At 38.2% G+C, this 26,097-nt stretch overlaps 2 protein-coding genes across 2 annotated transcripts; both read right to left on the minus strand.

Moving 5' to 3' along the window:
• Positions 1 to 3,920: 3,920 nt before the first annotated feature.
• On the minus strand, positions 3,921 to 4,853 carry LOC113904861 (olfactory receptor 491-like). Its single transcript, XM_027561948.1, has one exon. It carries the CDS (start codon positions 4,851 to 4,853, stop codon positions 3,921 to 3,923), a length of 933 nt encoding a protein of 310 aa, XP_027417749.1.
• A 3,724-nt stretch (positions 4,854 to 8,577) lies between these two features.
• LOC113905034 (olfactory receptor 10T2-like) lies at positions 8,578 to 25,104 on the minus strand. Its single transcript, XM_027562072.1, has 2 exons — positions 24,199 to 25,104; positions 8,578 to 8,727 (listed from the first exon to the last, which is right to left on the minus strand). The coding sequence occupies exons 1-2, from the start codon at positions 25,102 to 25,104 to the stop codon at positions 8,578 to 8,580; spliced, it is 1,056 nt and encodes a 351-aa protein (XP_027417873.1).
• Positions 25,105 to 26,097: the final 993 nt, after the last annotated feature.

Consider the following 26,097-nt stretch of genomic DNA (forward strand, 5'->3'; position numbering starts at 1 on the left):
TATGGAAAGAGACACAAACTATTATGTATAAAATGAATAAGCAACAAGAATGTAATGTACAGGCTTCCCTGCTGGTTCAGATGGTAAAGAATCTGCCTGCAATACAGAAGACCCAGGTTTCATCCCTGGCTCAGGAAGATCCCCTGGAGAAGGGAATGGCTACCCACTCCAGTATTTTTGCCTGGAGAATTTCATGAACAGAGGAGCCTGGTGAGCTACCGTCCATGGCAGGGAGGAGTGTAGAGATGGGGGTATGGAATTAAGAGACACAAACTACTAGGTATAAAATGAATAAGCAACAAGAATATATTGTACTGAACAGAGAAATATAGCCATTGTTTTGCAATAACTTTAAGTGGAGTATGAGCTATAAAAATACCGAATGCCTCAAATGAATATAATACTCTAAATCAACTGAACTCCAATAAATAAATAAATTTTAAAAACTGAAAATGCCAAGCCCTCTGCATGACCAATGGGAAAGAGAAATGAGATCAAACCCACAATGAGATATTACCTTATATTTGTTAGGGTGGCTGTCAAGAAGATAAGAGATAATAAGTGTTGCAGGAATACAGAGATAAGGAAATATTTATACACTGTTGTGGCAATGTAAACTGGTTTAGCCACTATGGACAAAAGTATGGCGATTCTTCAAAAAATCAATGATATAACTACTATGTAATCCATTAATTCCACCTCTGGCTATATATATCTAAAGGAGAGAAAAACAGGACTTCAAAGAAACACCTACATTCCCATTCTTATTGCAACATTATTCCACAATAGACAAGATATGAAAACAAAGTGCTAGTCAACAGATGAATGGATAAAAAGTTGTGATAAATCTATATACCACAATGGAATATCATTCAGCCTTGAGAAAGAAGAAAATCCTGTCATTTGTAACAACATGAATACAACTTGAGGGCATTATGCGAAGTGAAATAAGTCAGACAGGAAAAGAATCAAACTATACAGACTATGACTTCCCAGGTGGCACAGTCGTAAAGACTTGCCAATATAGTCGATGCAGAAAATGCAGGTCTGATCCCTGGGTGGGGAAGATCCCCTGGAGTAGGAAATGATAGCCCTAATATTCTTTTTTTTTCTTTTTAAAAAAGTTTTAATTTATTTTAACTGGAGGCTAATAACTTTACAATATTTTAGTGATTTTTGCCATACATTACCATGAATCAGCCATGGGCGTACATGTGTCCCCCATCCTGAACCCCTCTCCCACCTCCCTCCCCATCCAGTTCCTCAGGGGACAACCCACTCTAGTATTCCTGCCTGGAAAATTCCATGGACAGAGGATCCTGGTGGGCTACAGTCCACGGGGTCACAAAGAGTTGGACACAACTGAGCAACTGAATTGGCATGCACTCATACGGACTACGCTATCACTTATAAGTGGAATCTAAAAAAGCCAAACTGATAAAAACAAAGACTAGGCTGGTGATAACCAAAGGCTAGGAAATAGGGTAACTGGAGATACGCTGTTCAAAGATACAAAGTAGAACAGGTACATAGTACTAAATCCTGCAGAGCTAATGCACAGTACCGTATTGATTGTTAACAATTCTGCATTACAAACTTCAAAGTTGCTAAGACTCTAGATCTTAGGTTTTCTCACCACATAAAATAAATGATAATTATGTGAGGTGATAGAAGTTTTAGCTATGCTTGGGTAGAAATCATATTGCAATATGTAAATGCAGTAACGGAGAAGGCAATGGCACCCCACTCCGGTACTCTTGCCTGGAAAATCCCATGGACGGAGGAGCCTGGTGGGCTGCAGTCCATGGGGTCGCTAGGAGTCAGACACGACTGAGCGACTTCACTTTCACTTTCATGCATTGGAGAAGGAAATGGCAACCCACTCCAGTGTTCTAGCCTGGAGAATCCCAGGGACGGGAGAGCCTGGTGGGCTGCCGTCTATGGGGTCACACAGAGTCGGACATGACTGAAGTGACTTAGCAGCAGCAGCAGCAAATGCAGTAAATCAATGCATTGTACACCTAGAATATATGGTCTTATTTGCCAATTATATTCCAACAAAAAATACAGTAAATAATAAAAATGCAAAAAGACCTAAAAGATTTAAGGGAAGAAATAAGTCTTCATCTGCAAATGACCCTAGAAAAATTTTTAAATATTTCAAAAAGGAGCAGTATTTAAAAGGTCCATATACAAAAATCAACTGTCCGGTAGGACTAAAAGAGTTAAAAATTAAGGTAAATTAAAATTCAAAGTTAGTGTTGTTTACAATAACATCAAAAGTTAAGATGTCATTTCTCCCTTAAAATGATCTATAGATATATTGCACAGGCATAAAAATGTTAATGTTTTGTAGAAATTGATAAACATTATAAAATTTAATTGGAAAAGAAATGGACACAGAGTTTTCAAAGTATATTGGAAAAGGAAAATGAATTTAGATGCAAAGTAACAGCTTAGGCTTGATTACCTTGCTCAAGTCTTCTAAATCAATAACAGTGCTCAAGTCTTTGGACTGATTGTGGCTTATAGTGTAGGTCAAGTGCATGGAGGACTTGTCTCCAGAACAAACTATGGATCTCTTTAAGACTCAACATTCTCATCTGTAAATTGAAGTATTTATAATACCAGCATCATGAGATTGCTATGAAAATCAAATGGGAAATATTGTAGGTTTGCAGCCAGACTTTCTACAATCAAAGACTAGTCCCACAACTTCCTAGCTGCATGACTTGGGGGCATTCTACTCTGTACATGATTCATTTGTAAAATAAAAGTAGTAAGTACTACTTCATATGATTTTTGTGAGGAACAAACCAGCTAATATACATAATATGCTTAGAACAGGGTTGGCACATAGAAAGTGCAAGTTATTATTGTTTGCTACAAAAATTAAAGGAGCAAAGGCATCTACAAGTATTAATACCAGTGACAAATATTGCTGCTATTGTTGTTGACTTCAAGGCATCTCCCATTTGGTGTACAAATACATAAAATGAAAGAAGTATGACTTTAATTGAAACAATTAGTTAAGCTATATTTGGTAGGTCCTAATATCAATAACCTCAGATATGCAGATGACACCACTCTTATGGCAGAAAGTGAAGAGGAACTAAAAAGCCTCTTGATGAAAGTGAAAGTGGAGAGTGAAAAAGTTGGCTTAAAGCTCAACATTTAGAAAACTAACATCATGGCATCTGGTCCCATCACTTCATGGGAAATAGATGGGGGAAACAGTGGAAACAGTGTCAGACTTTATTTTTCTGGGCTCCAAAATCACTGCAGATGGTGACTGCATCCATGAAATTAAAAGACGCTTACTCCTTGGAGGGAAAGTTATGACCAAACTAGATAGCATATTGAAAAGCAGAGACATTACTTTGCCAACAAAGGTCTGTCTGGTCAAGGCTATGGTTTTTCCAGTGGTCATGTATGGATGTGAGAGTTGGACTGTGAAGAAAGCTGAGCGCCAAAGAACTGATGCTTTTGAACTGTGGTGTTGGAGAAGACTCTTGAGAGTCCCTTGGACTGCAAGGAGATCCAACCAGTCCGTTCTGAAGGAGATCGGCCCTGGGTGTTCTTTGGAAGGAATGATGCTAAAGCTGAAACTCCAATACTTTGGCCACCTCCTGTAAAGAGTTGACTCATTGGAAAAGACTCTAATGCTGGGAGGGATTGGGGGCAGGAGGAGAAGGGGACGACAGAGGATGAGATGGCTGGATGGCATCACTGACTCAATGGACATGAGTTTGAGTGAACTCCGGGAGTTGGTGATGGACAGGGAGGTCTGGCGTGCTGCAACTCATGGGGTTGCAAAGAGTCGGACACAAATGAGGGGCTGAACTGAACTGAACTGAACTGAAGTGTGATATTGGTAAACAAAAAATTTTATAGGTCACCTGAAATGTTAAGAATGGATCCTAAGAATATATTCTGACCATTGCCTTTCTCAGGGCCTCCTTTACATCTCTGTTCCTTAGACTGTAGATGAGGGGGTTCAACATGGGGATCAACACTGTGTAGAATACAGACACTACTCTGTTCTGCTCAGTTGAGTAGCTGGATTTGGGCATCACATAAATGAAGGTAATTGTTCCATAGTAGAGAGTGACCGCGGTGAGGTGAGAGGTGCAGGTGGAGAAGGCCTTGTGTCTCCCTTCAGTGGAGCGCATCTTCAGGATGGTGTTGAGGATGCAGATGTAAGAGAGAGATATGACAAACACTGTGATCACAAGGATAGATCCAGAAGAGATGGAAGGGATAATTTCAATAGTGGAGACATCTGAGCAGGAAAGTTTCAACAAAGGGGAGAAATCACAGAAAAAGTGATCTATCTGATTTGGTCCACAGAAAGACAGAGTCAATAAACAACTACCAAATGTCCAAGCATTGACACACCCACCGAGATAGGAACCCCCCACCAAGAGGACACACACTCTGGGGCACATACGGGTGGAATAGAAAAGGGGCAAGCAGATGGCCACACAGCAGTCATAGGCCATGACAGCCAGCAGGAAGCAATCAGTTGACCCAAACATCACCATAGAACAGAGCTGGGCTTCACAGCCAGCAACTGGGAGGGCTAGTCTATGTCTAAGAAATCCTATAATCATCATAGGTGTGACAGATGTAGAACAACCGATGTCAACAAAAGCCAAATGGCCAAGGAAAAGGTACATAGGGGAGTGAAGTTGGGAACAACTTGCTATTAAAATAATTATGGTGATATTGCCCACTAAAATAATAACATATATGCCTAGAAATAGCACAAAGAAGATGCCACAAAGTGTAGGATCCTCTGTTAACCCCAAAAGGATGAACTCCGTCACGCTGGTGTGGTTTCCAGCCTCCATGTCCTCTGGGAATTGTTCCTGTTGAGGGAAATGTTCATTTCTTTTATGCACTCATTCTACACATTTTCAGTTCTCTTTGCTTATTCCACAGACTCATTCAGAGTGATTTCCTCTTCTGCGCTGCCTGTAAATATAGTGCTTTACAGGATTTGTGTGTGTGTTTCCTCTTTGCATAAAAGGAGAAGGGTTCAACCTCACTTTCCAGGATCTCAATTATGTTCTTTTTTTTTTTTAATTAATTATTTTAAAACACCTCTCCAATCTTGACGCCTACAAGGATCTCTCTCCCGAATTCCAGATCTATGTTTCAGTTGTTCTTTAGAAGTCTCCAGTTGGAAATCCAATTAATACCTGAAACTCAGCCTCCTCCAAACCAAACTCATCCTTCCTTGGACCACTCTTCCTATGCGTTATGTCTGTAGAATGACACCATAATCTACCCAATCTTACCTTCTGTCTCTCTTTGCACCACATCTAATAAAATCCTATTGATTCTATCTACAATTTAGTTCCCAATTTTATTTACTCATCTCCACAATTTCACTGCTAGGCTCCCTACTTTAGTTGAGACCCTGAAATGTAAACAATTGCCATTATTTATACTAGGTTGTGACTTTTGTTGTTGTTTGCATGTTCAAATTTCACTATCCCCAGTTTATACACATTCTCCTCAACAACAGTGTGTATTTTATCTCAGTATTGCAAGTAACTAGAGCTTGGGAACAAAATGTCCTGAAGAAAGACTTGTTAAATAAATGAATGCATGATTAGTATAGTGAATGTGCTATAGGAAGCCAGAGAAGAATATAGTTTCCCTGTCCAGAGAAACCAGGTCTTGTGGATAAGGTCTTATAGAGATAACAGTGAAGATATTGTTAGTGTATTGAAAGTCTGTAATAATGGTATAAGTAATGGCTTGTGTGTTTCTAAATAATAATTATGTAATCATGTATGTGAAAAACACTTGAAAATTCAAAAGAAATGTAGCTTTCAAATATAGTCACACAAGTCAACTATTATAAATTTGGTAATTTATTTCCAGGCATTTTTCCCTTTGGATGCATTTTAATTGAGCTTTTATAACATTGCAGATAAAAGTTCAATACTGCTATTTTTACTTGGCATTTCAGTATAAAATCTGATCACATTATTATTCTTCAAACATCATTTTTGAGATGATAGTGCATTGAGTAACTAGACCTTAACTTAATTAATCATCCACTAAATTTGGACATTTAACTGTTTACAAATTTTTTACTATCAGAACTAGTAATCTTACAAATTGGATATAGAATTGGGAGGACAGCATTACAAAATATAATAAAATTTTAAAAATAATCCCATTCCTAGACATTTTTCTTAATCCATAATTCAAAGGAAATACACACTGTCCATTAAGATAAGTGCATCCCCATGATTTGTGATAAACCAATGTCCTAAACTGTGTTCATTGTTTTGTTGAGTATTTGGCTGCATTTTCACTAAAGAGTTTAGTACCCTGTTCATGTTTTGCCATTATGTTGTGACAAAGGCTAAGTTCCTATGTCTTAAAGCAGTCCTGAGAAAGAGGAGTTAATGATAATTTAAAAGGGAAGATGGAGAAATACTGCAATCCAAGGCAATAGTTTCAGGGCATACTAAAGGTTCAGTGAAAGTTGGAAAAGAAAGTTGTATTTATCAGAATAAGAAAATAGTATATATTTAAAGTATTATAAAATTTAAAAAGTTACTTGAAATTCATTTTAGTGATCTGAACATTTCACTTATGCACATCTTTTCTTCAGCAAAATATCAATCTCTTCTGGTAATTTCTACAGTTTTACAAATTTTTTTGTTTGCATTTTCTTTTAATTTTTTAATACAATTAGCTAACTGTAGAAAGGCTCACCTACAAATCCTTAATTCTAATTGTGCCTCACAATCCATTTTGATTTAATTTTGTAGCATTTGCAAGTAGTATTTACATATTTGTAATCATATTATATATTACATTTTATAATTTACATTTTGGGGTTTCCCTGGTGGTTCAGTGGTAAAGAATCCACCTGCCAATGTAGGAGGCAGGAGTTCAATCCCTGAGTTGGGAAGATCCCCTGGAGAAGGAAATGGCAATCCACTTCAGTAGTCTTGCCTGGGAAATCCCATGGACAGAGGAGCCTGGTGGGCTTCAGTCCATGGAGTTGCGAAAGAGTCAGACATGACTTAGTGACTAAACAACAGTAATTTACATTTTTACTTAGCATTATCAATAATATATTTCTTGATTTCCCAAGTACTATTCATAACTGAAATACTGGATATACTATATTTCAAACTGTTTAATATGGTATTCATGGAGCTTTATAACCTATTTCTAATCACTTTTCTAAATGTGTCTCGCTATGTATGCTCCTTGGTTTTAATAGCCATGCTAACATGACATTGAAAATTTCCACTATTTTTGGTTCTGATTTTCAAAGAAAGACATTTTTCTGCTAATGACATTATTTCAGTTCTTAAGGTTTGGAATATTTGACACAAATAATAATATATGCACCAAAGTATCTTTGAATGTCTTATCTTAAAATTTTAAAATATCTTACTTTAGAATGAGAAAGCATTTAATCTTTACAATAGTGGGGCTTAGTTCTTTGACAGAATGAATTGTGAAATATAATGAATCAATGGTTGAGAACCTACAGCTCATTAAAAACTGTGTTCTGAATAGTCTTCATTAAGTGCATCTAAATTACTCTAGTGACAGGAAAGCTAATCACCACAAGTGTTAGCTCTATCGTGAAAAATATATTTATAATCTTATCACTTAATCCCCCACGACTTTAATGGTACAAACAATCTCCTTTCTATATCAAAACACTGAAATGTTTGAACACAGCCAGCATTCTCCTTTTCGAAAATGAAGCATCCATAGATCCTTCACTATTCCACCTGTGGCATACTTTTCAGATCCCTCACAATTCTCCTTGTCACTCTCTGAACGTACCCTGGTCTAAGGAATGAGGCAAAGTCCTAAATAGGATTGTGCTCTGCCTTCTGACTGAAGCAGAGTTCATGGGGCCAACCCTGCCTTCACTGTGCATAGCGCGAGCTTCAAAATGTGTGCTGACAGTAGTCATGGAGACTGGGAACAAAAATACCCAGATGCCCAGCCTCCCAGTGCTCAGCTGTTTTAACTTACACTGACACTTAAATCTCTTGGACTCCCAGTTTTGTTTTGTTTGTTTGTTTAATGGAAATAATTGTCCCTGTAATGCAGCTTTGTTGTGAAATTAAAAGAAATGATATCTGCAAAGTACTCAAAAGGGTTTGGTTATGCATCAGAGCTAAGGAACTATTTTTGATTAAGAATTTTTTTGATAAGAATCATAATATAATTTTTCTTTCAACACATGTCAGAAGATTTTTGCAGATCCAAAAGAAGTCAAAAGTACAGTATATGATGCCTTCTCTGTTTGGGGCTCTACCAGTCACAGTCATACGCATAATATGAAGCTGATTCTCCCCCTTCCCTTCCATTCCATTGGCTACCTAGGGATCTTTCTAGAGCTCTTAATTTTGGCATTACATTCATGCTTGCTCACCTGAGTCAGAGATTCTGACTCTCCCCAATCCTTTCCCTCATTGCATGCATTGTTTTGATGATGAATAGAGGGCATAAGTCTATAAGCCTCATACAATGTGAACATCAGGTGATTTCTTCCTGATTTCCTTTTCATAGTCGCAGTTACACAAGCTCAGCAGTGGCTTTGGCTGTGCATTCTGGGGACTCCTGGGCAGCCTGGTTTGGGTGCACAGACTGACCATTCTTCCGTTTAAATCTTTCTAAGGTCATAGTTTCTGCAGGAGTCAAGAGATAACGCTGGTGAAGGTTTATCTTTAATTTCCCATTTAACAAACAAAAATTTATTTAAACAAAAGCCATGACTATCGTACTTACCTTTCAGAATCAGAATTGCTGTTGCTGAATTCTAAAGAGAACTTTATAAAGTAAATGTTTTCTATTTACTTTTATGGTAGTTGTGCACTGAATATCTGACAATGAAAACCATTGACAGCTCCCCTTGTTTAAGGAGCATAGTTATGTTTCCTTGTTATGAAGATGCTATGAGGATTGGGGCTGGGTGTCTTTGTGTGTGTGTGTGTTGGGAGGAAAAGAAGGGCTCTCACAGAATATGGAAAAATCCCCTAGGACTGTTGTTGTTTTCCCCTTAGAGGAAAAGGTTCTTTGATTTGTTCTCCAGAAATGACTGTAGAGCCACGTGTGTCATTAACGTGACATAAACAGAAGGTCCAGGTGTAACAAAAGGATCTGAGGACCCGGATGGAAGCCTTGTGCAGAGACTTGGACAAAAAAACCCCTGCTGAATAGAAAGCTGGTGGGAGATGCAACAAGAGTCAGTACCGCCAAGGCTCTAATTTTATCTCTGTAGACTGTTGAGGGTATGAGGTGGTGAGGAAACAGCCATGGAGTACTGTGAGTAAGTAAGCAGAAACAAAGCACAGTCTATTGTTACTCAAAGTGTAGTCCTCGGGCTAGTTGGCAAACTGTTGATTATCAGTCCAGGACCCAATAAGGACAGGAGTTGAAGGGTACTTTTTATACCAATTTGAGAAAGTAAATTTAAGTGTATTGACTCTGGTGGTGGTGTTGCTCAATAACTAAGTCATGCCTGACCCTTTGTGACCCTGTATACTGCAGCACGCCAGGCTTCCCTGTCTTTCACTGTCTGCCAGAGTTTGGTCAAATTCATGTCCACTGAGTCCATGATGCTATGTCACCCTCTCCTCCCTTTGCCTTCAGTCTTTCCCAGCATCAGGGTCTTTTCCAATGAATCAACTCTTCACATCAGTTGGCCAAAGTATTGAAGCTTCAGCTTCAGCATCAGTCCTTCCAGTGAACATTCAGGGTTGATTTCCTTTAGGCCTGACTGGTTTGATCTCCTTGCAGTCTAAGGGACTCTCAAGAGTTTTCTCCAGCACCACAATTCGAAAGCATCAATTCTTTGGCCCTCAGCCTTCTTTATGACCAAGCTCTCACATCCATACATGACTACTGTAAAAAACATAGCTTTGACCAGACAGACCTTTGTTGGCAAAGTAATGTCTCTGCTTTTTAATATACTGTCTAGGTTGGTCATAGCTTTTCTTCCAAGGAGCTAGCATCTTTTAATTTTATGGCTGCAGTCACCATCTGCAGTGATTTTGGAGCCCAAGAAAATAAAGTCTCTCACTGTTTCCATTTTTTCCCCATCTATTTGCCATGAAACGATGGGACCAGAAGCAACGATCTTAGTTTTCTGAATGTTGAGTTTTAAGGCAGGTTTTTCACTCTCCTCTTTCACTTTCATCAAGAGTCTTTTTAGTTCTTCTTTGCTTTCTGCCATAAGGGTGGTGTCATCTGCATATCTGAGGTTACTGATATTTCTTGCAGCAGTCTTGATTCCAGGTTGTGCTTCATCCAGACTGTCATTTCGCATGACATACTCTGCATGTAAGTTAAATAAGCAGGGTGACAATACACAGCTTTGACATACTCCTTTTCTGATTTGGAACCAGTCTGTTGTTCCATGTCTAGTTCTAACCATTGCTTCTTTTTTTTAAAAAAAATTTATTTTATTTAACTTTACAATATTGTATTGGTTTTGCCATATATCAAAATGAATCTGCCACAGGTATACATGTGTTCCCCATCCTGAACCCTCCTCCCTCCTCCCTCCCCATACCATCCCTCTGGGTCGTCCCAGTGCACCAGCCCCAAGCATCCAGTATCGTGCATCGAACCTGGAGTGGCGACTCGTTTCATATATATTATACATATTTCAATGCCATTCTCCCAAATCATCCCACCCTCTCCCTCTCCCACAGAGTCCAAAAGACTGTTCTATACATCAGTGTCTCTTTTGCTGTCTCGTATGCAGGGTTATTGTTACCATCTTTCTAAATTCCATATATATGTGTTAGTATACTGTATTGGTGTTTTTCTTTCTGGCTTACTTCACTCTGTATAATAGCTCCAGTTTCATCCACCTCATTAGAACTGATTCAAATGTATTCTTTTTAATGGCTGAGTAATATTCCATTGTGTATATGTACCACAGCTTTCTTATCCATTCATCTGCTGATGGACATCTAGGTTAACCATTACTTCTTGACCTGCATACAGATTTCCCAGGAGGCATATAGGGTGGTCTGGTATTCCCATCTCTTGAAGAATTTTCCACAGTTTGTTGTCATCCACACAGTCAAAAGCTTTGGCATAGTCAATAAAGCAGAAATAGAGGTTTTTCTGGAATTCTCTTGCTTTTTTGATGATCCAATGGATGTTGGAAATTTGATCTCTGGTTCCTCTGCCTTTTCTAAATTCAGCTTGAACATCTGGAAGTTCATGGTTCACATACTGTTGAAGCCTGGCTTGGAGAATTTTGAGCATTACTTTGCTACTGTGTGAGATGAGTGCAATTGTGCAGTAGTTTGAACATTCTTTGGCATCGCCTTTCTTTGGGATTGGAATGAAATCTGATCTTTTCCACTTCTGTGGCCACTGCTGAGTTTTCCAAATTTGCTGACATATTGAGTGTAGCACTTTCACAGCATCATCTTTTAGGATTTGAAACAGCAACTGGAATTCCATCTACTCCGTTAGCTTTGTTCATAGTGATGCTTTCTAAGGTCCACTTGACTTTGTATTCCAGGATGTCTGGCTCTAGGTAACTGATCACAACATCATGATTATCTGGGTCGTGAAGATCTTTTTTGTATTGTTCTTCTATGTATTCTTGCCACCTCTTAATATCATCTGCTTCTGTTCAGTCCATACCATTTCTGTCCTTTATTGAGCCCATCTTTGCATGAAATGTTCCCTTGGTATCTCTAATTTTCATGAAGAGATCTCTAGTCTTTCCCATTCTACTGTTTTCCTCTATTTCTTTGCATTGATCGCTGAGGAAGGCTTTCTTATCTCTCCTTGCTATTCTTTGGAACTCTGCATTCAGATGGATATATCTTTCCTTTTCTCCTTTGCCTTTTGCATCTCTTCTTTTCTCAGCTATTTGTAAGGCCCCCTTAGACAACCATTTTGCCTTTTTGCATTACTTTTTCTTGGGGATGGTCTTGATCTCTGTCTCCTGTACAATGTCATGAACCTCCATCCATAGTTCTTCAGGCACTCTGTCTATCAGATCTAATCCCTTGCATCTATTTGTCACTTCCACTGTATAATTGTAAGGGATTTGTATTAGGTCATACCTGAATGATCTAGTGGATTTCCCTACTTTCTTCAATTTAAGTCTGAATTTTGCAATAAGGAGTTCATGATCTGAGCCACAGTCAGTTCCTGGTTTTGTTTTTGCTGACTGTATGGAGCTTCTCCATCTTTGGCTGCAAAGAATATAATCAATCTGATTTTGATGTTGACTATCTGGTGATGTCCATATGTGGAGTCTTCTCTTGTGTTGTTGGGAGAGGGTGTTTGCTATGACCAGTGTGTTCTCTTGGCAAAACCCTGTTAGCCTTTTCCCTTGTTCATTTTGTACTCCAAGGCCAAATTTGCCTGTTACTCCAGGTATCTCTTGACTTCCTACTTTTGCATTCCAGACCCCTATGATGAAAAGGACATCTTTTTACATGTTAGTTTATAAGGTCCTGTAGGTCTTTATAGAACCATTCAACTTCAGCATCTTCAGCCTTACTGGTTGGGGCATAGACTTGAATTACTTTGATATCAAATGGTTTGCCTTGGAAATGAACAGAGATCATTCTGTTGTTTTTGAGATTGTACCCAAGTAGTGCATTTAGGCATATTCAAAAGCAGAGACATTACTTTGCCAACAAAGGTTTGTCTAGTCAAGGCTATGGTTTTTCCTGTGGTCACGTATGGATGTGAGAGTTGGACTGTGAAGAAGGCTGAGTGCCGAAGAATTGATGCTTTTGAACTGTGGTGTTGGAGAAGACTCTTGAGAGTCCCTTGGACTGCAAGGAGATCCAACCAGTCCATTCTGAAGGAGATCAGCCCTGGGATTTCTTTGGAGGGAATGATGCTAAAGCTGAAACTCCAGTACTTTGGCCACCTCATGCAAAGAGTTGACTCATTGGAAAAGACTCTGATGCTGGGAGGGATTGGGGGCAGGAGAAGAAGGGGATGACAGAGGATGAGATGGCTGGATGGCATCACTGACTCGATGGACGTGAGTCTGGGTGAACTCTGGGAGTTGGTGATGGACAGGGAGGCCTGGCGTGCTGCGATTCATGGGGTCGCAAAGAGTCAGACACGACTGAGCGACTGAACTGAACTGAGTCCTTTTAGGACTCTTTTGTTGACTATGAAGGATACTCCATTTCTTCTTAGGGATTCTTCCCCATAGTAGTAGATATAATGTTCATCTGAGTTAAATTTGCCCATTCCAGTCCATATTAGTTCACTGATTCCTAAAACGTCGATGTTCACTCTTGCCATCGCCTCTGTGACCACTTCTGATTTACCTTGGTTCATGGATCTAACATTCCAGGTGCCTATGCAATATAGCTCTTTACAGCATTGGACTTTACTTCCATTACCAGTTACATCCACATCTGGGAGTTGTTTTTGCTTTGGCTCCGTCTCTTCATTCTTTCTGGAGTTATTTCTCCACTCTTCTCCAGTAGCGCATTTAGCACCTACTGACCTGGGTTAAAGCTCAACATTCAGAAAACGAAGATCATGGCTTCCGGTCCCACCACTTCATGGGAAATAGATGAGGAAACAGTGAAAACAGTGGCAGACTTTATTTTTCTGGGCTCCAAAATCACTACAGATGGTGACTGCAGCCATGAAATTAAAAGACGCTTACTCCTTGGGAGGAAAGTTATGACCAACCTAGATAGCATATTCAAAAGCAGAGACATTACTTTGCCAATAAAGGTTCATCTAGTCAAGGCTATGGTTTTTCCAGTGGTCATGTATGGATGTGAGAGTTGGACTGTGAATAAGGCTGAGCGCCAAAGAATTGATGCTTTTGAACTGTGGTGTTGGAGAAGACTCTTGAGAGTCCCTTGGACTACAAGGAGATCCAACCAGTCCATTCTGAAGGAGATCAGCCCTGGGTGTTCTTTGAAAGGAATGATGCTAAAGCTGAAACTCCAGTACTTTGGCCACCTCATGCGAAGAGTTGATTCATTGGAAAAGACCCTAATGCTGGGAGGGATTGGGGACAGGAGGAGAAGGGGACGACAGAGGATGAGATGGCTGGATGGCATCACTGATTCAATGGATGTGAGTCTCAGTGAACTCCGGGAGTTGGTGATGGACAGGGAGGCCTGGCGTGCTGCGATTCATGGGGTTGCAAAGAGTCGGACACAACTGAGCGACTGATCTGATCTGATCTGGGGAGTTCATCTTTCGGTGTCCTATCTTTTTACCTTTTCATTCTGTTCATAGGGTTCTCAAGGCAAGAATACTGAAGTGGTTTTCCATTCCTTTCTCCAGTGGACCATGTTTTTTCAGAACTCTCCACCATGACCTGTCCATCTTGGGTTGCCCTACATGGTATGGCTCATAGTTTTGTTGAGTTAGACAAGGCTATGGTGCATGTGACCAGTTTGATTAGTTTTATGTGACTGTGGTTTTCATTCTGTTTGCCCTCTGAGGGATAAAGATAAGAGGCTTATGGAAGCTTCCTGATGGGAGAGACTGACTGTGGGGCAAACTGGGTCCTGTTCTGATGGGCAGAAAATTAATCCAATTTTCTCTTAATGGACGGGACTGTGTTCCCTCCCTGTTGTTTGACCTGAGACCAAACTATGGTGGAGGTAATGAAGATAATGGCGATCTCCTTCAAAAGGTCCCATGCTTGCACTGCCATACTCAATGCCCTTGACCTTGCAGCAGGCCACCGCAGACTCACACCTCCTGGACACTCACAGGCAAGTCTGGGTCAATCTCTTGCGGGGTCACTGCTCCTTTCTTCTGGGTCCTGGTGTGCACAAGGTTTTGTTTGTGACCTCCAAGAGTCTGTTTCCCCAGTCCTGTGTAAGTTCTGGGGGCTTTATGGTGAGGTTAATGATGACTTCCTCCAAGAGGGCTTATGCCACACCCAGGTCTGTTGCACCCAGAGCCCCCTACCCCTGCGGCTGACCCATACCTCCACAGGAGACGCTAAAACACTCAAAGGCAGGTCTGACTCAATCTCTGTGGGGTCTCCTGGTGCATACAATGTTTTATTTGAGCCCTCCAAGCATCTCTGGTGGGAATGGGGTTTGATTCTAAATGCAGTTTTGCCCCTCCTACTATCTTGCTGGGGCTTCTCCTTTGGCCTTGGACATGGGGTATTTTGTTTTGGTGGGATCCGACATTCTCCTGTCCATGGTTGTTCAGCACTGAGTTGTAATTTTGGAATTCTCATAGGAGAAGATAAGTGCATGTCCTTCTACTCCACCATCTTGATTTGATCATGAAAAATTGTTCATAATTTGATCACAAAAAATTGTTCATAATATCTATTTTAACTATTTGAATATCTGCAGAATGTGAGGTTATGCCTCTTTACTTGTCTTTTTTGGATAGTGCATATTTTTGCCTTTTTCTTGATTAATATTCCTATGGGTTTTTCAACTTTATTAATATTTTTGAAGAGTGAAATACAGATTTATTTTCTCTATGGGACATATATTCTGTTTCTTTGATTTATAGTCTATCATTTTTTTATACTTTTTCTTATTTATTTGTTATTCCTTTTGAAGCTTCCTGTGATGGAAGCTTTCCTTTTATTTTCAGCCTTTCCTTGAGGCTGTTTTCCAACCCTTTATCTTAAATAAGGACCTCAATTCCACACACACCCCCCCTTTTTTTTGCTAGTAATTTTGAATGATGTCATGGAAACTGTGAAGGCTAGGTTATAGAGAGTTTGGATTGCATTATGATCTTCTCAAACATAACCACTGCATGAATGTACCACCATTTTTTTTTTACCTGTCCTTTTAATGATGGACATTTGAGAAATTTCTAGATTTTGACAATTAAGAATAAAGCTTCTAAAAGATCTCCATACAGGTCTTTGTGTGTTTTCATTTCTCTTGAATAAATACCCAAGATTGAAATTTCTGGGCAGTATGGTTGGTGTATGTTTATAAGAATTGAAATTTTTTTTAAATGGTAATAACATTTTGCCTTTCTTCAGCATTGCATTTCAGTTCTCTTTGCTCTGCATCTTTTCCAGCACTTGCTATTGTCAGTACTTTTTTTTTAAAGTCATTCTACATATTAAGGAATAATTACACTAGGAAAGGAACAATAAGAAAAGAAAATAGAACAAAAACAAAAAATCAAAAGAAAAAAAAATTTTTAAGAGAAAAATCCACAGCACTGCAGAAGGCCAACATAGAGGTAGAAGTACGTAAGGGAAATAAAAAGTGTGATTAAAAAAGAGAGAGAGAGAAAGAAAGTTTCAAGGTGGTAGTTCTTCTTAAGTGTAAAGTCTGTCCCCCATGGGTGGGGTTGGCCAGTGTCCTGTGAAGGTTTCCTGGTTGGGAGGACTTGTGCCTGGTCAATGGAGCTGGAGCTTGTCTCACCAGTGGGCAGTGTCATGTCCAGTAGTAGCTTTAGGGTGTCTATGGGTTTCATATAGCTTTGGGCAGCCTGTCTGCTAGGGTGCATTGAGTTTCTGTTTTGTTGAAGAACCGGCGTGGGGTGTCTGGGCACTTGTGCTTGCTGACTCTGCTGGTAGGAATGCAAACTGATGCAGACTCTATGGAAGACTGTATGGAGATTCCTTTAAAACCTAGAATAAAACTACCATATGACCCAGAAATATCACTTCTAGGCATATACCCTGAGGAACCCAAAATTGAAAAAGACACATGTACCCCAGTGTTCATAGCAGCACTATTTACAATAGGTAGGACATAGAAGCAATCCAGATGATAAAGATGTTGTGGTACATATATACAATTGGCTATCTATTTTACATATGGTAGTGTATATGCTTCCATGCTAATTTCTCAATTCATCTCACCCTCTCCTGCCTGTGTCCATAAGTCTGTTTTCTATATCTGTGTCTCCATTGCAACCCGCAAATAGGTTCATCAGCACCATCTTTCTAGATTCCATATATATGTGTTAATATAGGATATTTGCTTTCCTCTTTCTGACTTACTTCACTCTGTATAATAGGCTGCAAACTCATTTGAGTCAGTTCTAATGAGGTGGATTAACCTACAGCCAGTATTCTGGCCTAGAGTGTATTCTGGCCTACAGTGTATTAACCTACACTCCAGTATTCAGGCCTAGAGAATTCCATGGACTGTACAATCCATGGGGTCGCAGAGTCAGACACAACTTAGTGACTTTCATGTCAATAAAATTTTGTCTTTTTTTTCTTTGAAATTTTATGATGTTGGTTTACATTTCATTCTAAGATCTCATTAAAATTTTATTTTATGTGTGAAATAAGTATTGAGGTCTTCTGGGTATTTGCTTATTTAATGAATGTTCACTTATTCTCACACACTTTGTTGAAAAGTTTATACTTTTCTCCATTAACCTCCATTATCTTTTCTTTTAAGAAGCCAATTAACCAGGTAAAATGTATGAATCTATTTCAGGAACTCTATTCTATTCCATTTATCTATATGCTTATCCTTATGGTAATACTGCATGTCTTGATTACTGCAGTTTTATTATAAGGCTTTAAATTAGGTAATGTGAAACATGCAAATCTATTTTCCTTTTCCAAATTTTCTTGAACTTCTCCAGGTCCATTTTTTTCTTATGAATTTTATAATGCTTGTGAGTGTCTAAAAAGCAAAACTAAACTTTTTATTGCTGTTGCATTCAATCTATGATAACTTTAGGGGAGAATTGACATCTTAACATTTAGCATTATTATAAATGGTGCTAATTTTTAAATTTTATTTTTTTTTTCAGCTGCTTGTTGTCTATGATAGAGTTGATTTTCATATATTGACCTTATATGCTGTGACTCTGTTAAGGTAAATTAATTTAGTCACTTTTTAAAAATTGCTTTTTTTTGATATTTCTATAATCACTTGCAAATGAAGTCTGGTGGGTTTTCTGCTCCTGAAAAATTTCAGGTCTTTGGTTTGTTTTTACTTTTTATTGTTCTAGCTGGTATTTAAAATACAGTGTTTAAAATGGAGGCATGAGGAATGAGAGTGCGTGCCCTAATCTTGTTCCTGATCTTTGGAGCAAAGCATTCAACTTACATTGCACTTAATAACAAAAGATTGTATGCTGAAAACTATAAAATGCTAATGAAAGAAATTAAAAAATTCTCAATGAATAGAGAGAAATACAATACTTATGAATTTGATGATTCAAATTTGATGACTCAACATGACAAAGATGTCATTTCTTCCCAAATTGATCCATAGGTTTAATGCAATCTCTATAAAAACTCCAGCATGATTCTTTATAGTTAGACAATCTGATCTTAAAATTTAAATGAAGAGCAAAGGAACAGCCCAATATAATTATTTTTAGAAAGAATGACACAGCCTACATTTAGACTCACTACTTATCAACAATAATCAAGACAGTATAATACTAGTGTGGGGATAGGAGGTGGTGAATTCATGGATTAACAAAATACAGTGAAATTCAGAATTAGGTCCACACAAGTACAACCAACTGATTTTAAACAAATGTACAAAAGCAATCAATGGAGAAAGGACAATCTTTTCAACAAACGGTGTTGGAATAATTGGACTTTCATGGACAAAAACAGACAAACTAAGCAAACTTCAACCTAAACCTCACATCTTATACAAAAATACACTCAAAATGGAGCATAGATCAAAATGTAAAGTGTTAGAGTTTTGGAAAAAAGCACAGAAGAACTATTCATGAGTAGTGTTAGGCAAAATGTTCTAAGATAACATGAAATGCATGATGCATATATTAAAAGATTGAGAAATTGGATCCATATCAAAATTCAAAAATCAACAGCATAAGCAAATACCACTATACACCCATTAAATGATACATTTAAAGAGGACTAATACTAAATGTTGGCAAGATACTGAAGCAATTGGGGCTCTTCACATCACAAATGGGAGTGTAAATTAATACAATCACTTTGGAAAATGGTTTGAAAAATTTTAAAGATAAACACCCTATCTCCAGCAATCTCAATCCTAAATATTTACCTAAGACAAACCAGAAAATATATTCACACAGAAATAACTCCAATGTTCATGGCAGTCTCATTTACAATAGCTGAGACCTAGAAACAATTCCCACTAACTGGTGATGGGATTAAAATAAGTCATACATCCATACAGTGAAATACTACTTGCCAATAAAAAGAAATAAAATGGTGATACTCATTATAATGAATCTTAAAATAATTATCCTGAGAGAAGTCATTCACAACAGTGTGTATATACTATATGATTTGCATTTTCTAAATTTACAGGAAAGGGAAGCTAATCTGTATCATCAAAAGCATATCAGTAGTTGTCTGTGGCCAGCGGCACAGATAAAAATGGATTCCAAAGGAGCAGAAAAAATCACTGGGAGGTAATTGAAATTGAAATGCTTGATTGTGATTGTGGCTTGATGGTTTTAAGTTAATCACTGTGAACTTTCTATTTCCCCTAAATCCTGACCAAAATGACAATGTCAGCTGTGTTACATGCAACACTGTAAAAAAAATGATTCTTTAATTGTAAAATGAACATAGAACAAATACGAAATATATTTTTTAGGCTTTTCAGAGTGCAGTGATTCTGGTAACTTGAAACAATGCTTTCAGGGACTCTGAAACTCTATCTGGCAGCATTATAATATAAATATATGATTTATATCATTATAAATATATGATCCCAGTTATGATCATGAGGCTTGCCAGGTAGGATGGGTCTTCTGCCAGTAATGTCTCTTGGGAGTCACAATGAAGAACTGTGAAGATTACGCTCACCAAAGAGAAATGAATGCCTGATATACACACTGGCATGGCAAAATTTTCACTTTTGAAGTTCCATGTGGCTCTTTTGCATATTACAAAGTCATCATTTTTGGTTTTATGTGATTATATGTTTTCAAATTGTATTTTATCTTTTTAAATAAAATACTATAGTCTGTGTCTATTGATTCCCATATCTTAAATCTTAATGATTCTGTTTCTGTTGTCTCCACTGACGCCCACCGTAGGTTTGTTATTTAGTTACTTCCTTGGTGCTGTTCTTTATTTTTCAGTATGTACTTGTTATCATATTTATTGTTCAGTAGGAATAACAGGCTTGAGTTGTTTGTTTATTCAGTTCACCAAGAGGCACCACCTGTCCTTGACCATCTTATATTCAAGTTCAAGGCTTGAGACTCTCTAGATCTCCAGGGATCTGAGAGATCTGTGCAAGGGTTGGTCACTGTATGTTTCTCTTATCCTAAGGATGTATGTAAAATTTATCCATCAGAATTCTCATCTGGTTGTGTCCTAGGCCTCGAAGTATATTCCTCCCCTCCCAAGGCACCACTAAATGCAAACCTGGGTTGATAAGACTTCCTTCTGGCCTGTCAGATTCTCTCATTGCTGAAGCATATGTGAGTGTTAGGTCTATTTCTCTGGGTTCTCACAGTTCCTGAGGAAGCAATTCCTTACCATCCTGTAACCTCTACTTAAGAGATCTTAAACATCTTATCATTTGTTTTAGTTGTGTTCACTATATGATTGATTCAAATTACTAAACCTGCCATAATTGGAGCAGAAATCTCAAAGGTAAAGGTAAATTATATGCATGTGAGTGGAAGATTAGATTTGTACAAATGTACACAGGTAACAACATATGCAACAGGTGATATCCTCACCTCCTCCATCCTTGCTCAGATGTTATCTTCCCAAAGAGGCCTGCACTGACACTTCCTGCCCTGGCATGTTAAGCTTCATTGCTCTGTCTTTTTCTTCTTTCTTCATGACCTATCCCCTTCAAATTGTCTGAATCACTAACTTGTGGATTTTATTATCATTTCTCTGCTATCAGATAAATTCTATGAGGGCAGATACATTGGATGCTTGTCATTTACATGTCTAATGGCTTATGATGTTCTTGTAATACAAGAACTCAATATAATTTTTGACTGAAACAACTGCAGTTGGTGTCACAGTTTCACTGGGAAGGAGACAGCAGTGCAGTGGGGAAAGCTGAACTTGCATCTCACTCCTCTACAAGTAGGTGGTTGGAGTCAGTACTCCATTTTTGCCAGAGCTGTGTCAGGAGTGCTCAGCAGGAAATTGGAGAAACACATACACACCCACCTGGTGTTATAGCAACAACACAACAGGAGACTTCCTCCAAAAAAAATCTGGAATATGATCCAGAATACAATCATCTTCCAAATATCTATAACATAATCAAAAATCACTTATCATACCAAGAACCAGAAAAGTAAAAACTTCAGTGAGATTAAACATAGTATGTCCACATCAAGACAAAAAGAATCTAGAAATCATCTGTTAAGGATTTAAAACAGCTTTCAAACAAATGTTTCAACAAGCAACCATTAATTTCCTTGGCACAAATTTTAAAAATAGAAAATTTCAGCAAAGAAACAAAAGTCGAAAAATAATAATGTGAAAATGACATAACTGAAAATACAAACACTGAAGTTAAAAAATGAAACTTGCTGGATGATCTCAATAGTCTACTGGAGATGACAGATGATAGAATCAATAAACTTTAACAAAGATAAATATAAATAACTGATCTAAACAAAAGTAAAATAGACTGGAAAAAAAGTTCAGATCTACAGGGATTTGTGGGAAAACAACAAGCTAAAGGAGATCAGTCCTGGGTGTTCTTTGAAAGGAATGATGCTAAAGCTGAAACTCCAGTACTTTGGCCACCTCATGCGAAGAGTTGACTCATTGGAAAGGACTCTGATGCTGGGAGGGATTAGGGGCAGGAGGAGAAGGGGACAACAGAGGATGAGATGGCTGGATGGCATCATCGACTCGATGGATGTGAGTTTGAGTGAACTCTGGGAGTTGGTGATGGACAGGGAGGCCTGGCGTGCTGCAATTCATGGGGTCGCAAAGAGTTGGACATGACTGAGCAACTGAACTGAACTGAACATTCATATTTGGGGAGTTCTAGATGAAAGGAGAAAGGGGTACTGAGTAAATATTTAAAGAAATGAAGTCTGTAAACTTTTCAAATTTGATGAAAGATATAGAGCTACAGGTGTAGGAAGTTGAGCAAACTCAAACAGGATAAACCCAGAGAAGTCCATACCACAACATATATAAGTAAAGTTCTGAAAATTAAAAGAAAGAAAAATCTTAAAAGCACTGATGGAGGAAGTATCATTACTTTTAATAATTACTATTATTATTTTAAAAAGCCATAGTATTTTTCAAGTACTAAAACCAAAGAATAGTCAAATGTAAATTCTACATCTGGCAGAAACAGCCTTCAGAAACGAAGGTGAAATAAAGACACTTCAGATGAAGGAAAACTAAAAGAAATTTTCCCCAACAAATCCACCTTTAAATGATGGCAAAAGAAAGTTCCCTGAACAGAAAGCAAATAATAAAAAGAAGACATGGGACTCTAGCAATTAAAAATAAATAGAATGAAAATAAAAAGGGAACATATCAAAACATGTGAGATTAAGTTAAAGGAGTGCTGAGGGGGAAATTTGCAGCACTGAATGCTTACATGACTAAAGAAGAAAGTTCTTAGAATATATGTAGGATTTTTGAAAGAAAAGAAAAAAGTAGAAGATGGCTCTACTTGATATTAAGACTTGTTATACAGTTGAAGTCATCAGAATGCTGTGGTACTGGTGGAAGAAAAGATACATTGATCAAATGAAGCTAAACAAAAAATCTAGAAAAAGACCTACATAAGTATGCCAAACACTTTTTTTTTTAAGGTACAGAAGCAGTCCAATGAAAGAAGGAAATCTTTTCAACAAAGGTTCTGGAGTAACTGGACAACCATAGATGGGGGAACCACCTCAGGCCTAAATGCCACACCTTACACAGCATTACTCAAAGTAGATCTTGGTCTTCAATGTATAATGTAGAACTATAAACTGTAAACCTTTTTAAAAAAGGAGAAAATGCTCAAAATAGGGGACTTTCAAAAATTTCTGGGAGTTGACACTAGAATTACAATCCATAAACAGAAAGATTCATCCAACTATTATTTTGAAAATACTGTGTTCCAAACATGTTTTGAATCATTTACTACATATATATATATATATATATATGCACACACATACAGAGACACATACGTACGAAGATGCACACATACATGTATTTTAAAACTTTTTAAAAATGTGTGGAATTAAAAAAAAAAAGGTGATACAAATGAATTTATTTACAAGGCAGAAGCAGACTCACAGACTTGGAGAACAAACTTGTGGTTGCCAGAGGGGGCAGGTGGGGGGTAGGGATGGATTGGGAATTTGGGATTGACATGTACATAGTGCTATATTTGAAATAGATAACCAACAGGGACCTACTGTAAAATGAAATAAAATTATAAAATAAAAAATTAAAAAACTATTTTAAAACGGTATCCTCTTTCTACTACAATAATAGTGGTGCCGGGGCATATAAGCTAATTCTATAATATTTTAAATGCTTTGTACACAAAGAGATTATTTTGTTGGAAGCACTCTGATTTTGAAACCAGGCAGGACCCTGTGGGGCTCCCAGGCACAGAAACCTTTCTGTGTCCCCTGTTTCTTGTTTGTTGGGAATAGGCTTCAGCCTCCACAACCTTCCCTGAGTTCCAAATGGCAGGTTCAAACAGTTGCTAATCAGGAAAAGGAGGAGACACAAAAGCGAGAGAGGAGAAGTCAAGAAACAAAAGTGCAGCCTTGGGAGAATCCTGGTACCAGCTCAAGGGATACGCATAACAATATTTTTGAGCTCTTCTGCAGAACTAAAATCTCCAACAAATGGAAAATATTAACTACTTGATGACATATTATTTATTCCAGAAAGAAGGTCACAGTTTGATAACCTTGAGAACCACAGAAGCTCAATGGGAGACCAAATGAGGCCAGATTAAAGGAATGCAAGCCCTGCACACATTTTAATTCCTATCAACAACTTCACCCTTGAAACAGTGCCATAAAACTCCTTATAAAATCCCCCTTGGTTGGGACACAGAGTTTTGAGGCCATGAGTCCACTATGTCCCCTTTTGCCTGGCAAAGTAATAAAGCAATTCTTTTCTTTTTCATCCAAAACTCTTCTCCAAGATTTGATTTGGTACCAGTGCAGAGTGACTGAGTTTTGGCATCAATTTCCCCATTTTTATTTTCCATCAGTCTGTAATTTTTAAATGTTCAGGGTTCTTTTATTTACCATCTGAAGGATGAACCTATTTGCACTATTTACTATCTTTCTTAAGGCAATCTGCATTTCTTTGTTTCTTAGACTGTAAACAATGGGATTAAGCAGAGGTGTCAGCACTGTATATGTCACAGCCATCAGCATATCTTCATGGAATGAGTCACTGCTCTTGGGCCTCAAATAGACAAAGCCAGCAAATCCATAGTGTGTGCACACCACAGTGAGGTGGGAGGAGCAAGTTGAGAAGGCCTTATACCTCCCCTTGGCAGAAGGCATCTTCATAACCATGGACCCAATGAAGACATAGGAAACCATAATTAAAATAAAGCTGCCCACCAATACAAAGGCAGAGAGCACAAAAATAGCCATTTCATAAGACAGAGTATAATCACAAGCCAGGCAGACCACAGGCGAGATATCGCAAAAGAAGTGCTGGATGGTGTTGGAGTCACAAAAAGATAAGTTGAATACAATGGTGACGATGCACATAGAAACCAGGAACCCAACCAACCAAGCAGCCATCATTAACTGAAAGCAGATCTTCCGGGTCATGAGGATGGAGTAGTGCAGTGGGTTGTGAATAGCAGTGTAACGGTCATAGGACATGGCGGCCATGATGAAGCAGTTATTGCCTGACAAGCCAAAGAAGAAAAACATCTGTGTGGCACACTCAAAAACAGAAATGGACTTACTGTCTGATAGCAAGTCTACCAACATGCGGGGGATGATTACCATAGCGGTACAGGTTTCTGAAAAGGAGAGGCCACAGAGGAAAAAGTACATGGGGATGTGAAGGCTGTGATTGAGCTTGACGGCCACCATTATGGACACATTTGCAGCTAGAATGGTCACATGGGAGAAGAAAACCATCACAAAGAGGAGATCTTGCAGGTCCGGGAAACTGGAAAATCCCCACAGAAGGAATGTGCTCACTGTGGTATGATTGTCCATCCTCCTGGTGCACGTAGCAACTCTCTTTCAAAGGCAGAGGGTTGTTGAAATGAAGACTCTGAGATGAGTATAAACTGTCCTTATGGACTGATGTCACCTAGACTGTAATCAAGGGAACCTGAACTTCAAGGCACCTCTTCATGAGAGAGTCTGAGACAGTGATTCCAAAGGCAGTTGACTGAAGTCAAGTTTAGAAAGCAGAGTAGTGAGAATGATTCTAGTATGGGACTCTGTATTAAGGACATAGAGCGAGCCCAAATATCTTCTTAGATTATACTCACAAAGCCATTCTAATCTCTCTTTTCCAAACTATATCTGCATGTAAGAGGAAAATATGAATAAAATTTCTTTGTTCTCGTCCACAGGATTTATTGATTGTATTCAATGCTTCTTGAGATATAATGTTAACCTGGTACTCACAGGTGTTTTATAAACTATTGGCTGAATGAATAGAATAATCTAATCATTGAAATCACTTAAAGTAAATATTAAATTTTTAAAGAATTAGGGATATGAGTGAAATTATCCAAAAGACCTCTGACTTTCCCTTCAAAGAATCTTTTCATCAGTGCACTAAAAGTCACAATGTGACAATGATCTGACCACAAAAATTAATTTAACATGTTGTAATTTCTGCAGAGTTTCTAACCACACTAACTTTTGGAGCTTGAGATATATAATATCATTAGTTCTTAAGACATAATAATTTTCAAATTTCTTAATTTCTCATTGAAGTTCTTTCCCAGATGCCCAACATAATATTAATGGACTAGCTTGGAGTCAAAATGATTTTGAAGGCACTGTCTCATTTAGAATGGCATATTCTGGTAATAATGTTCTAATCAAATTTTGACTCTTTTAGCAAAACCTCCAGGACATTTCCTAGCAGATGTACTTGTTATGTGGTCTGCTTGGAAGTGCAGACCTGAATGGAATAAACTCAAATTCTTCAGATCAATTTGGCAAATCATATCGCTATTTCAATTTTTCATT

Source organism: Bos indicus x Bos taurus, chromosome 15 (genome assembly GCF_003369695.1).
Source record: "Bos indicus x Bos taurus breed Angus x Brahman F1 hybrid chromosome 15, Bos_hybrid_MaternalHap_v2.0, whole genome shotgun sequence".
Lineage (NCBI taxonomy): Eukaryota > Metazoa > Chordata > Mammalia > Artiodactyla > Bovidae > Bos > Bos indicus x Bos taurus.

Excerpts from the sequence above, each read along its gene's own strand:
- LOC113904861 (XM_027561948.1), bottom strand. The coding sequence starts at position 4,853 with ATGGAGGCTGGAAACCACACCAGCGTGACGGAGTTCATCCTTTTGGGG.
- LOC113905034 (XM_027562072.1), bottom strand. The coding sequence starts at position 25,104 with ATGGACAATCATACCACAGTGAGCACATTCCTTCTGTGGGGATTTTCC. Across the intron at positions 8,728-24,198 it reads AGATTGCCTTAAGAAAGATA|ATAAACCTTCACCAGCGTTA; the intron begins GTAAATAGTGCA and ends GGGAAATTAAAG.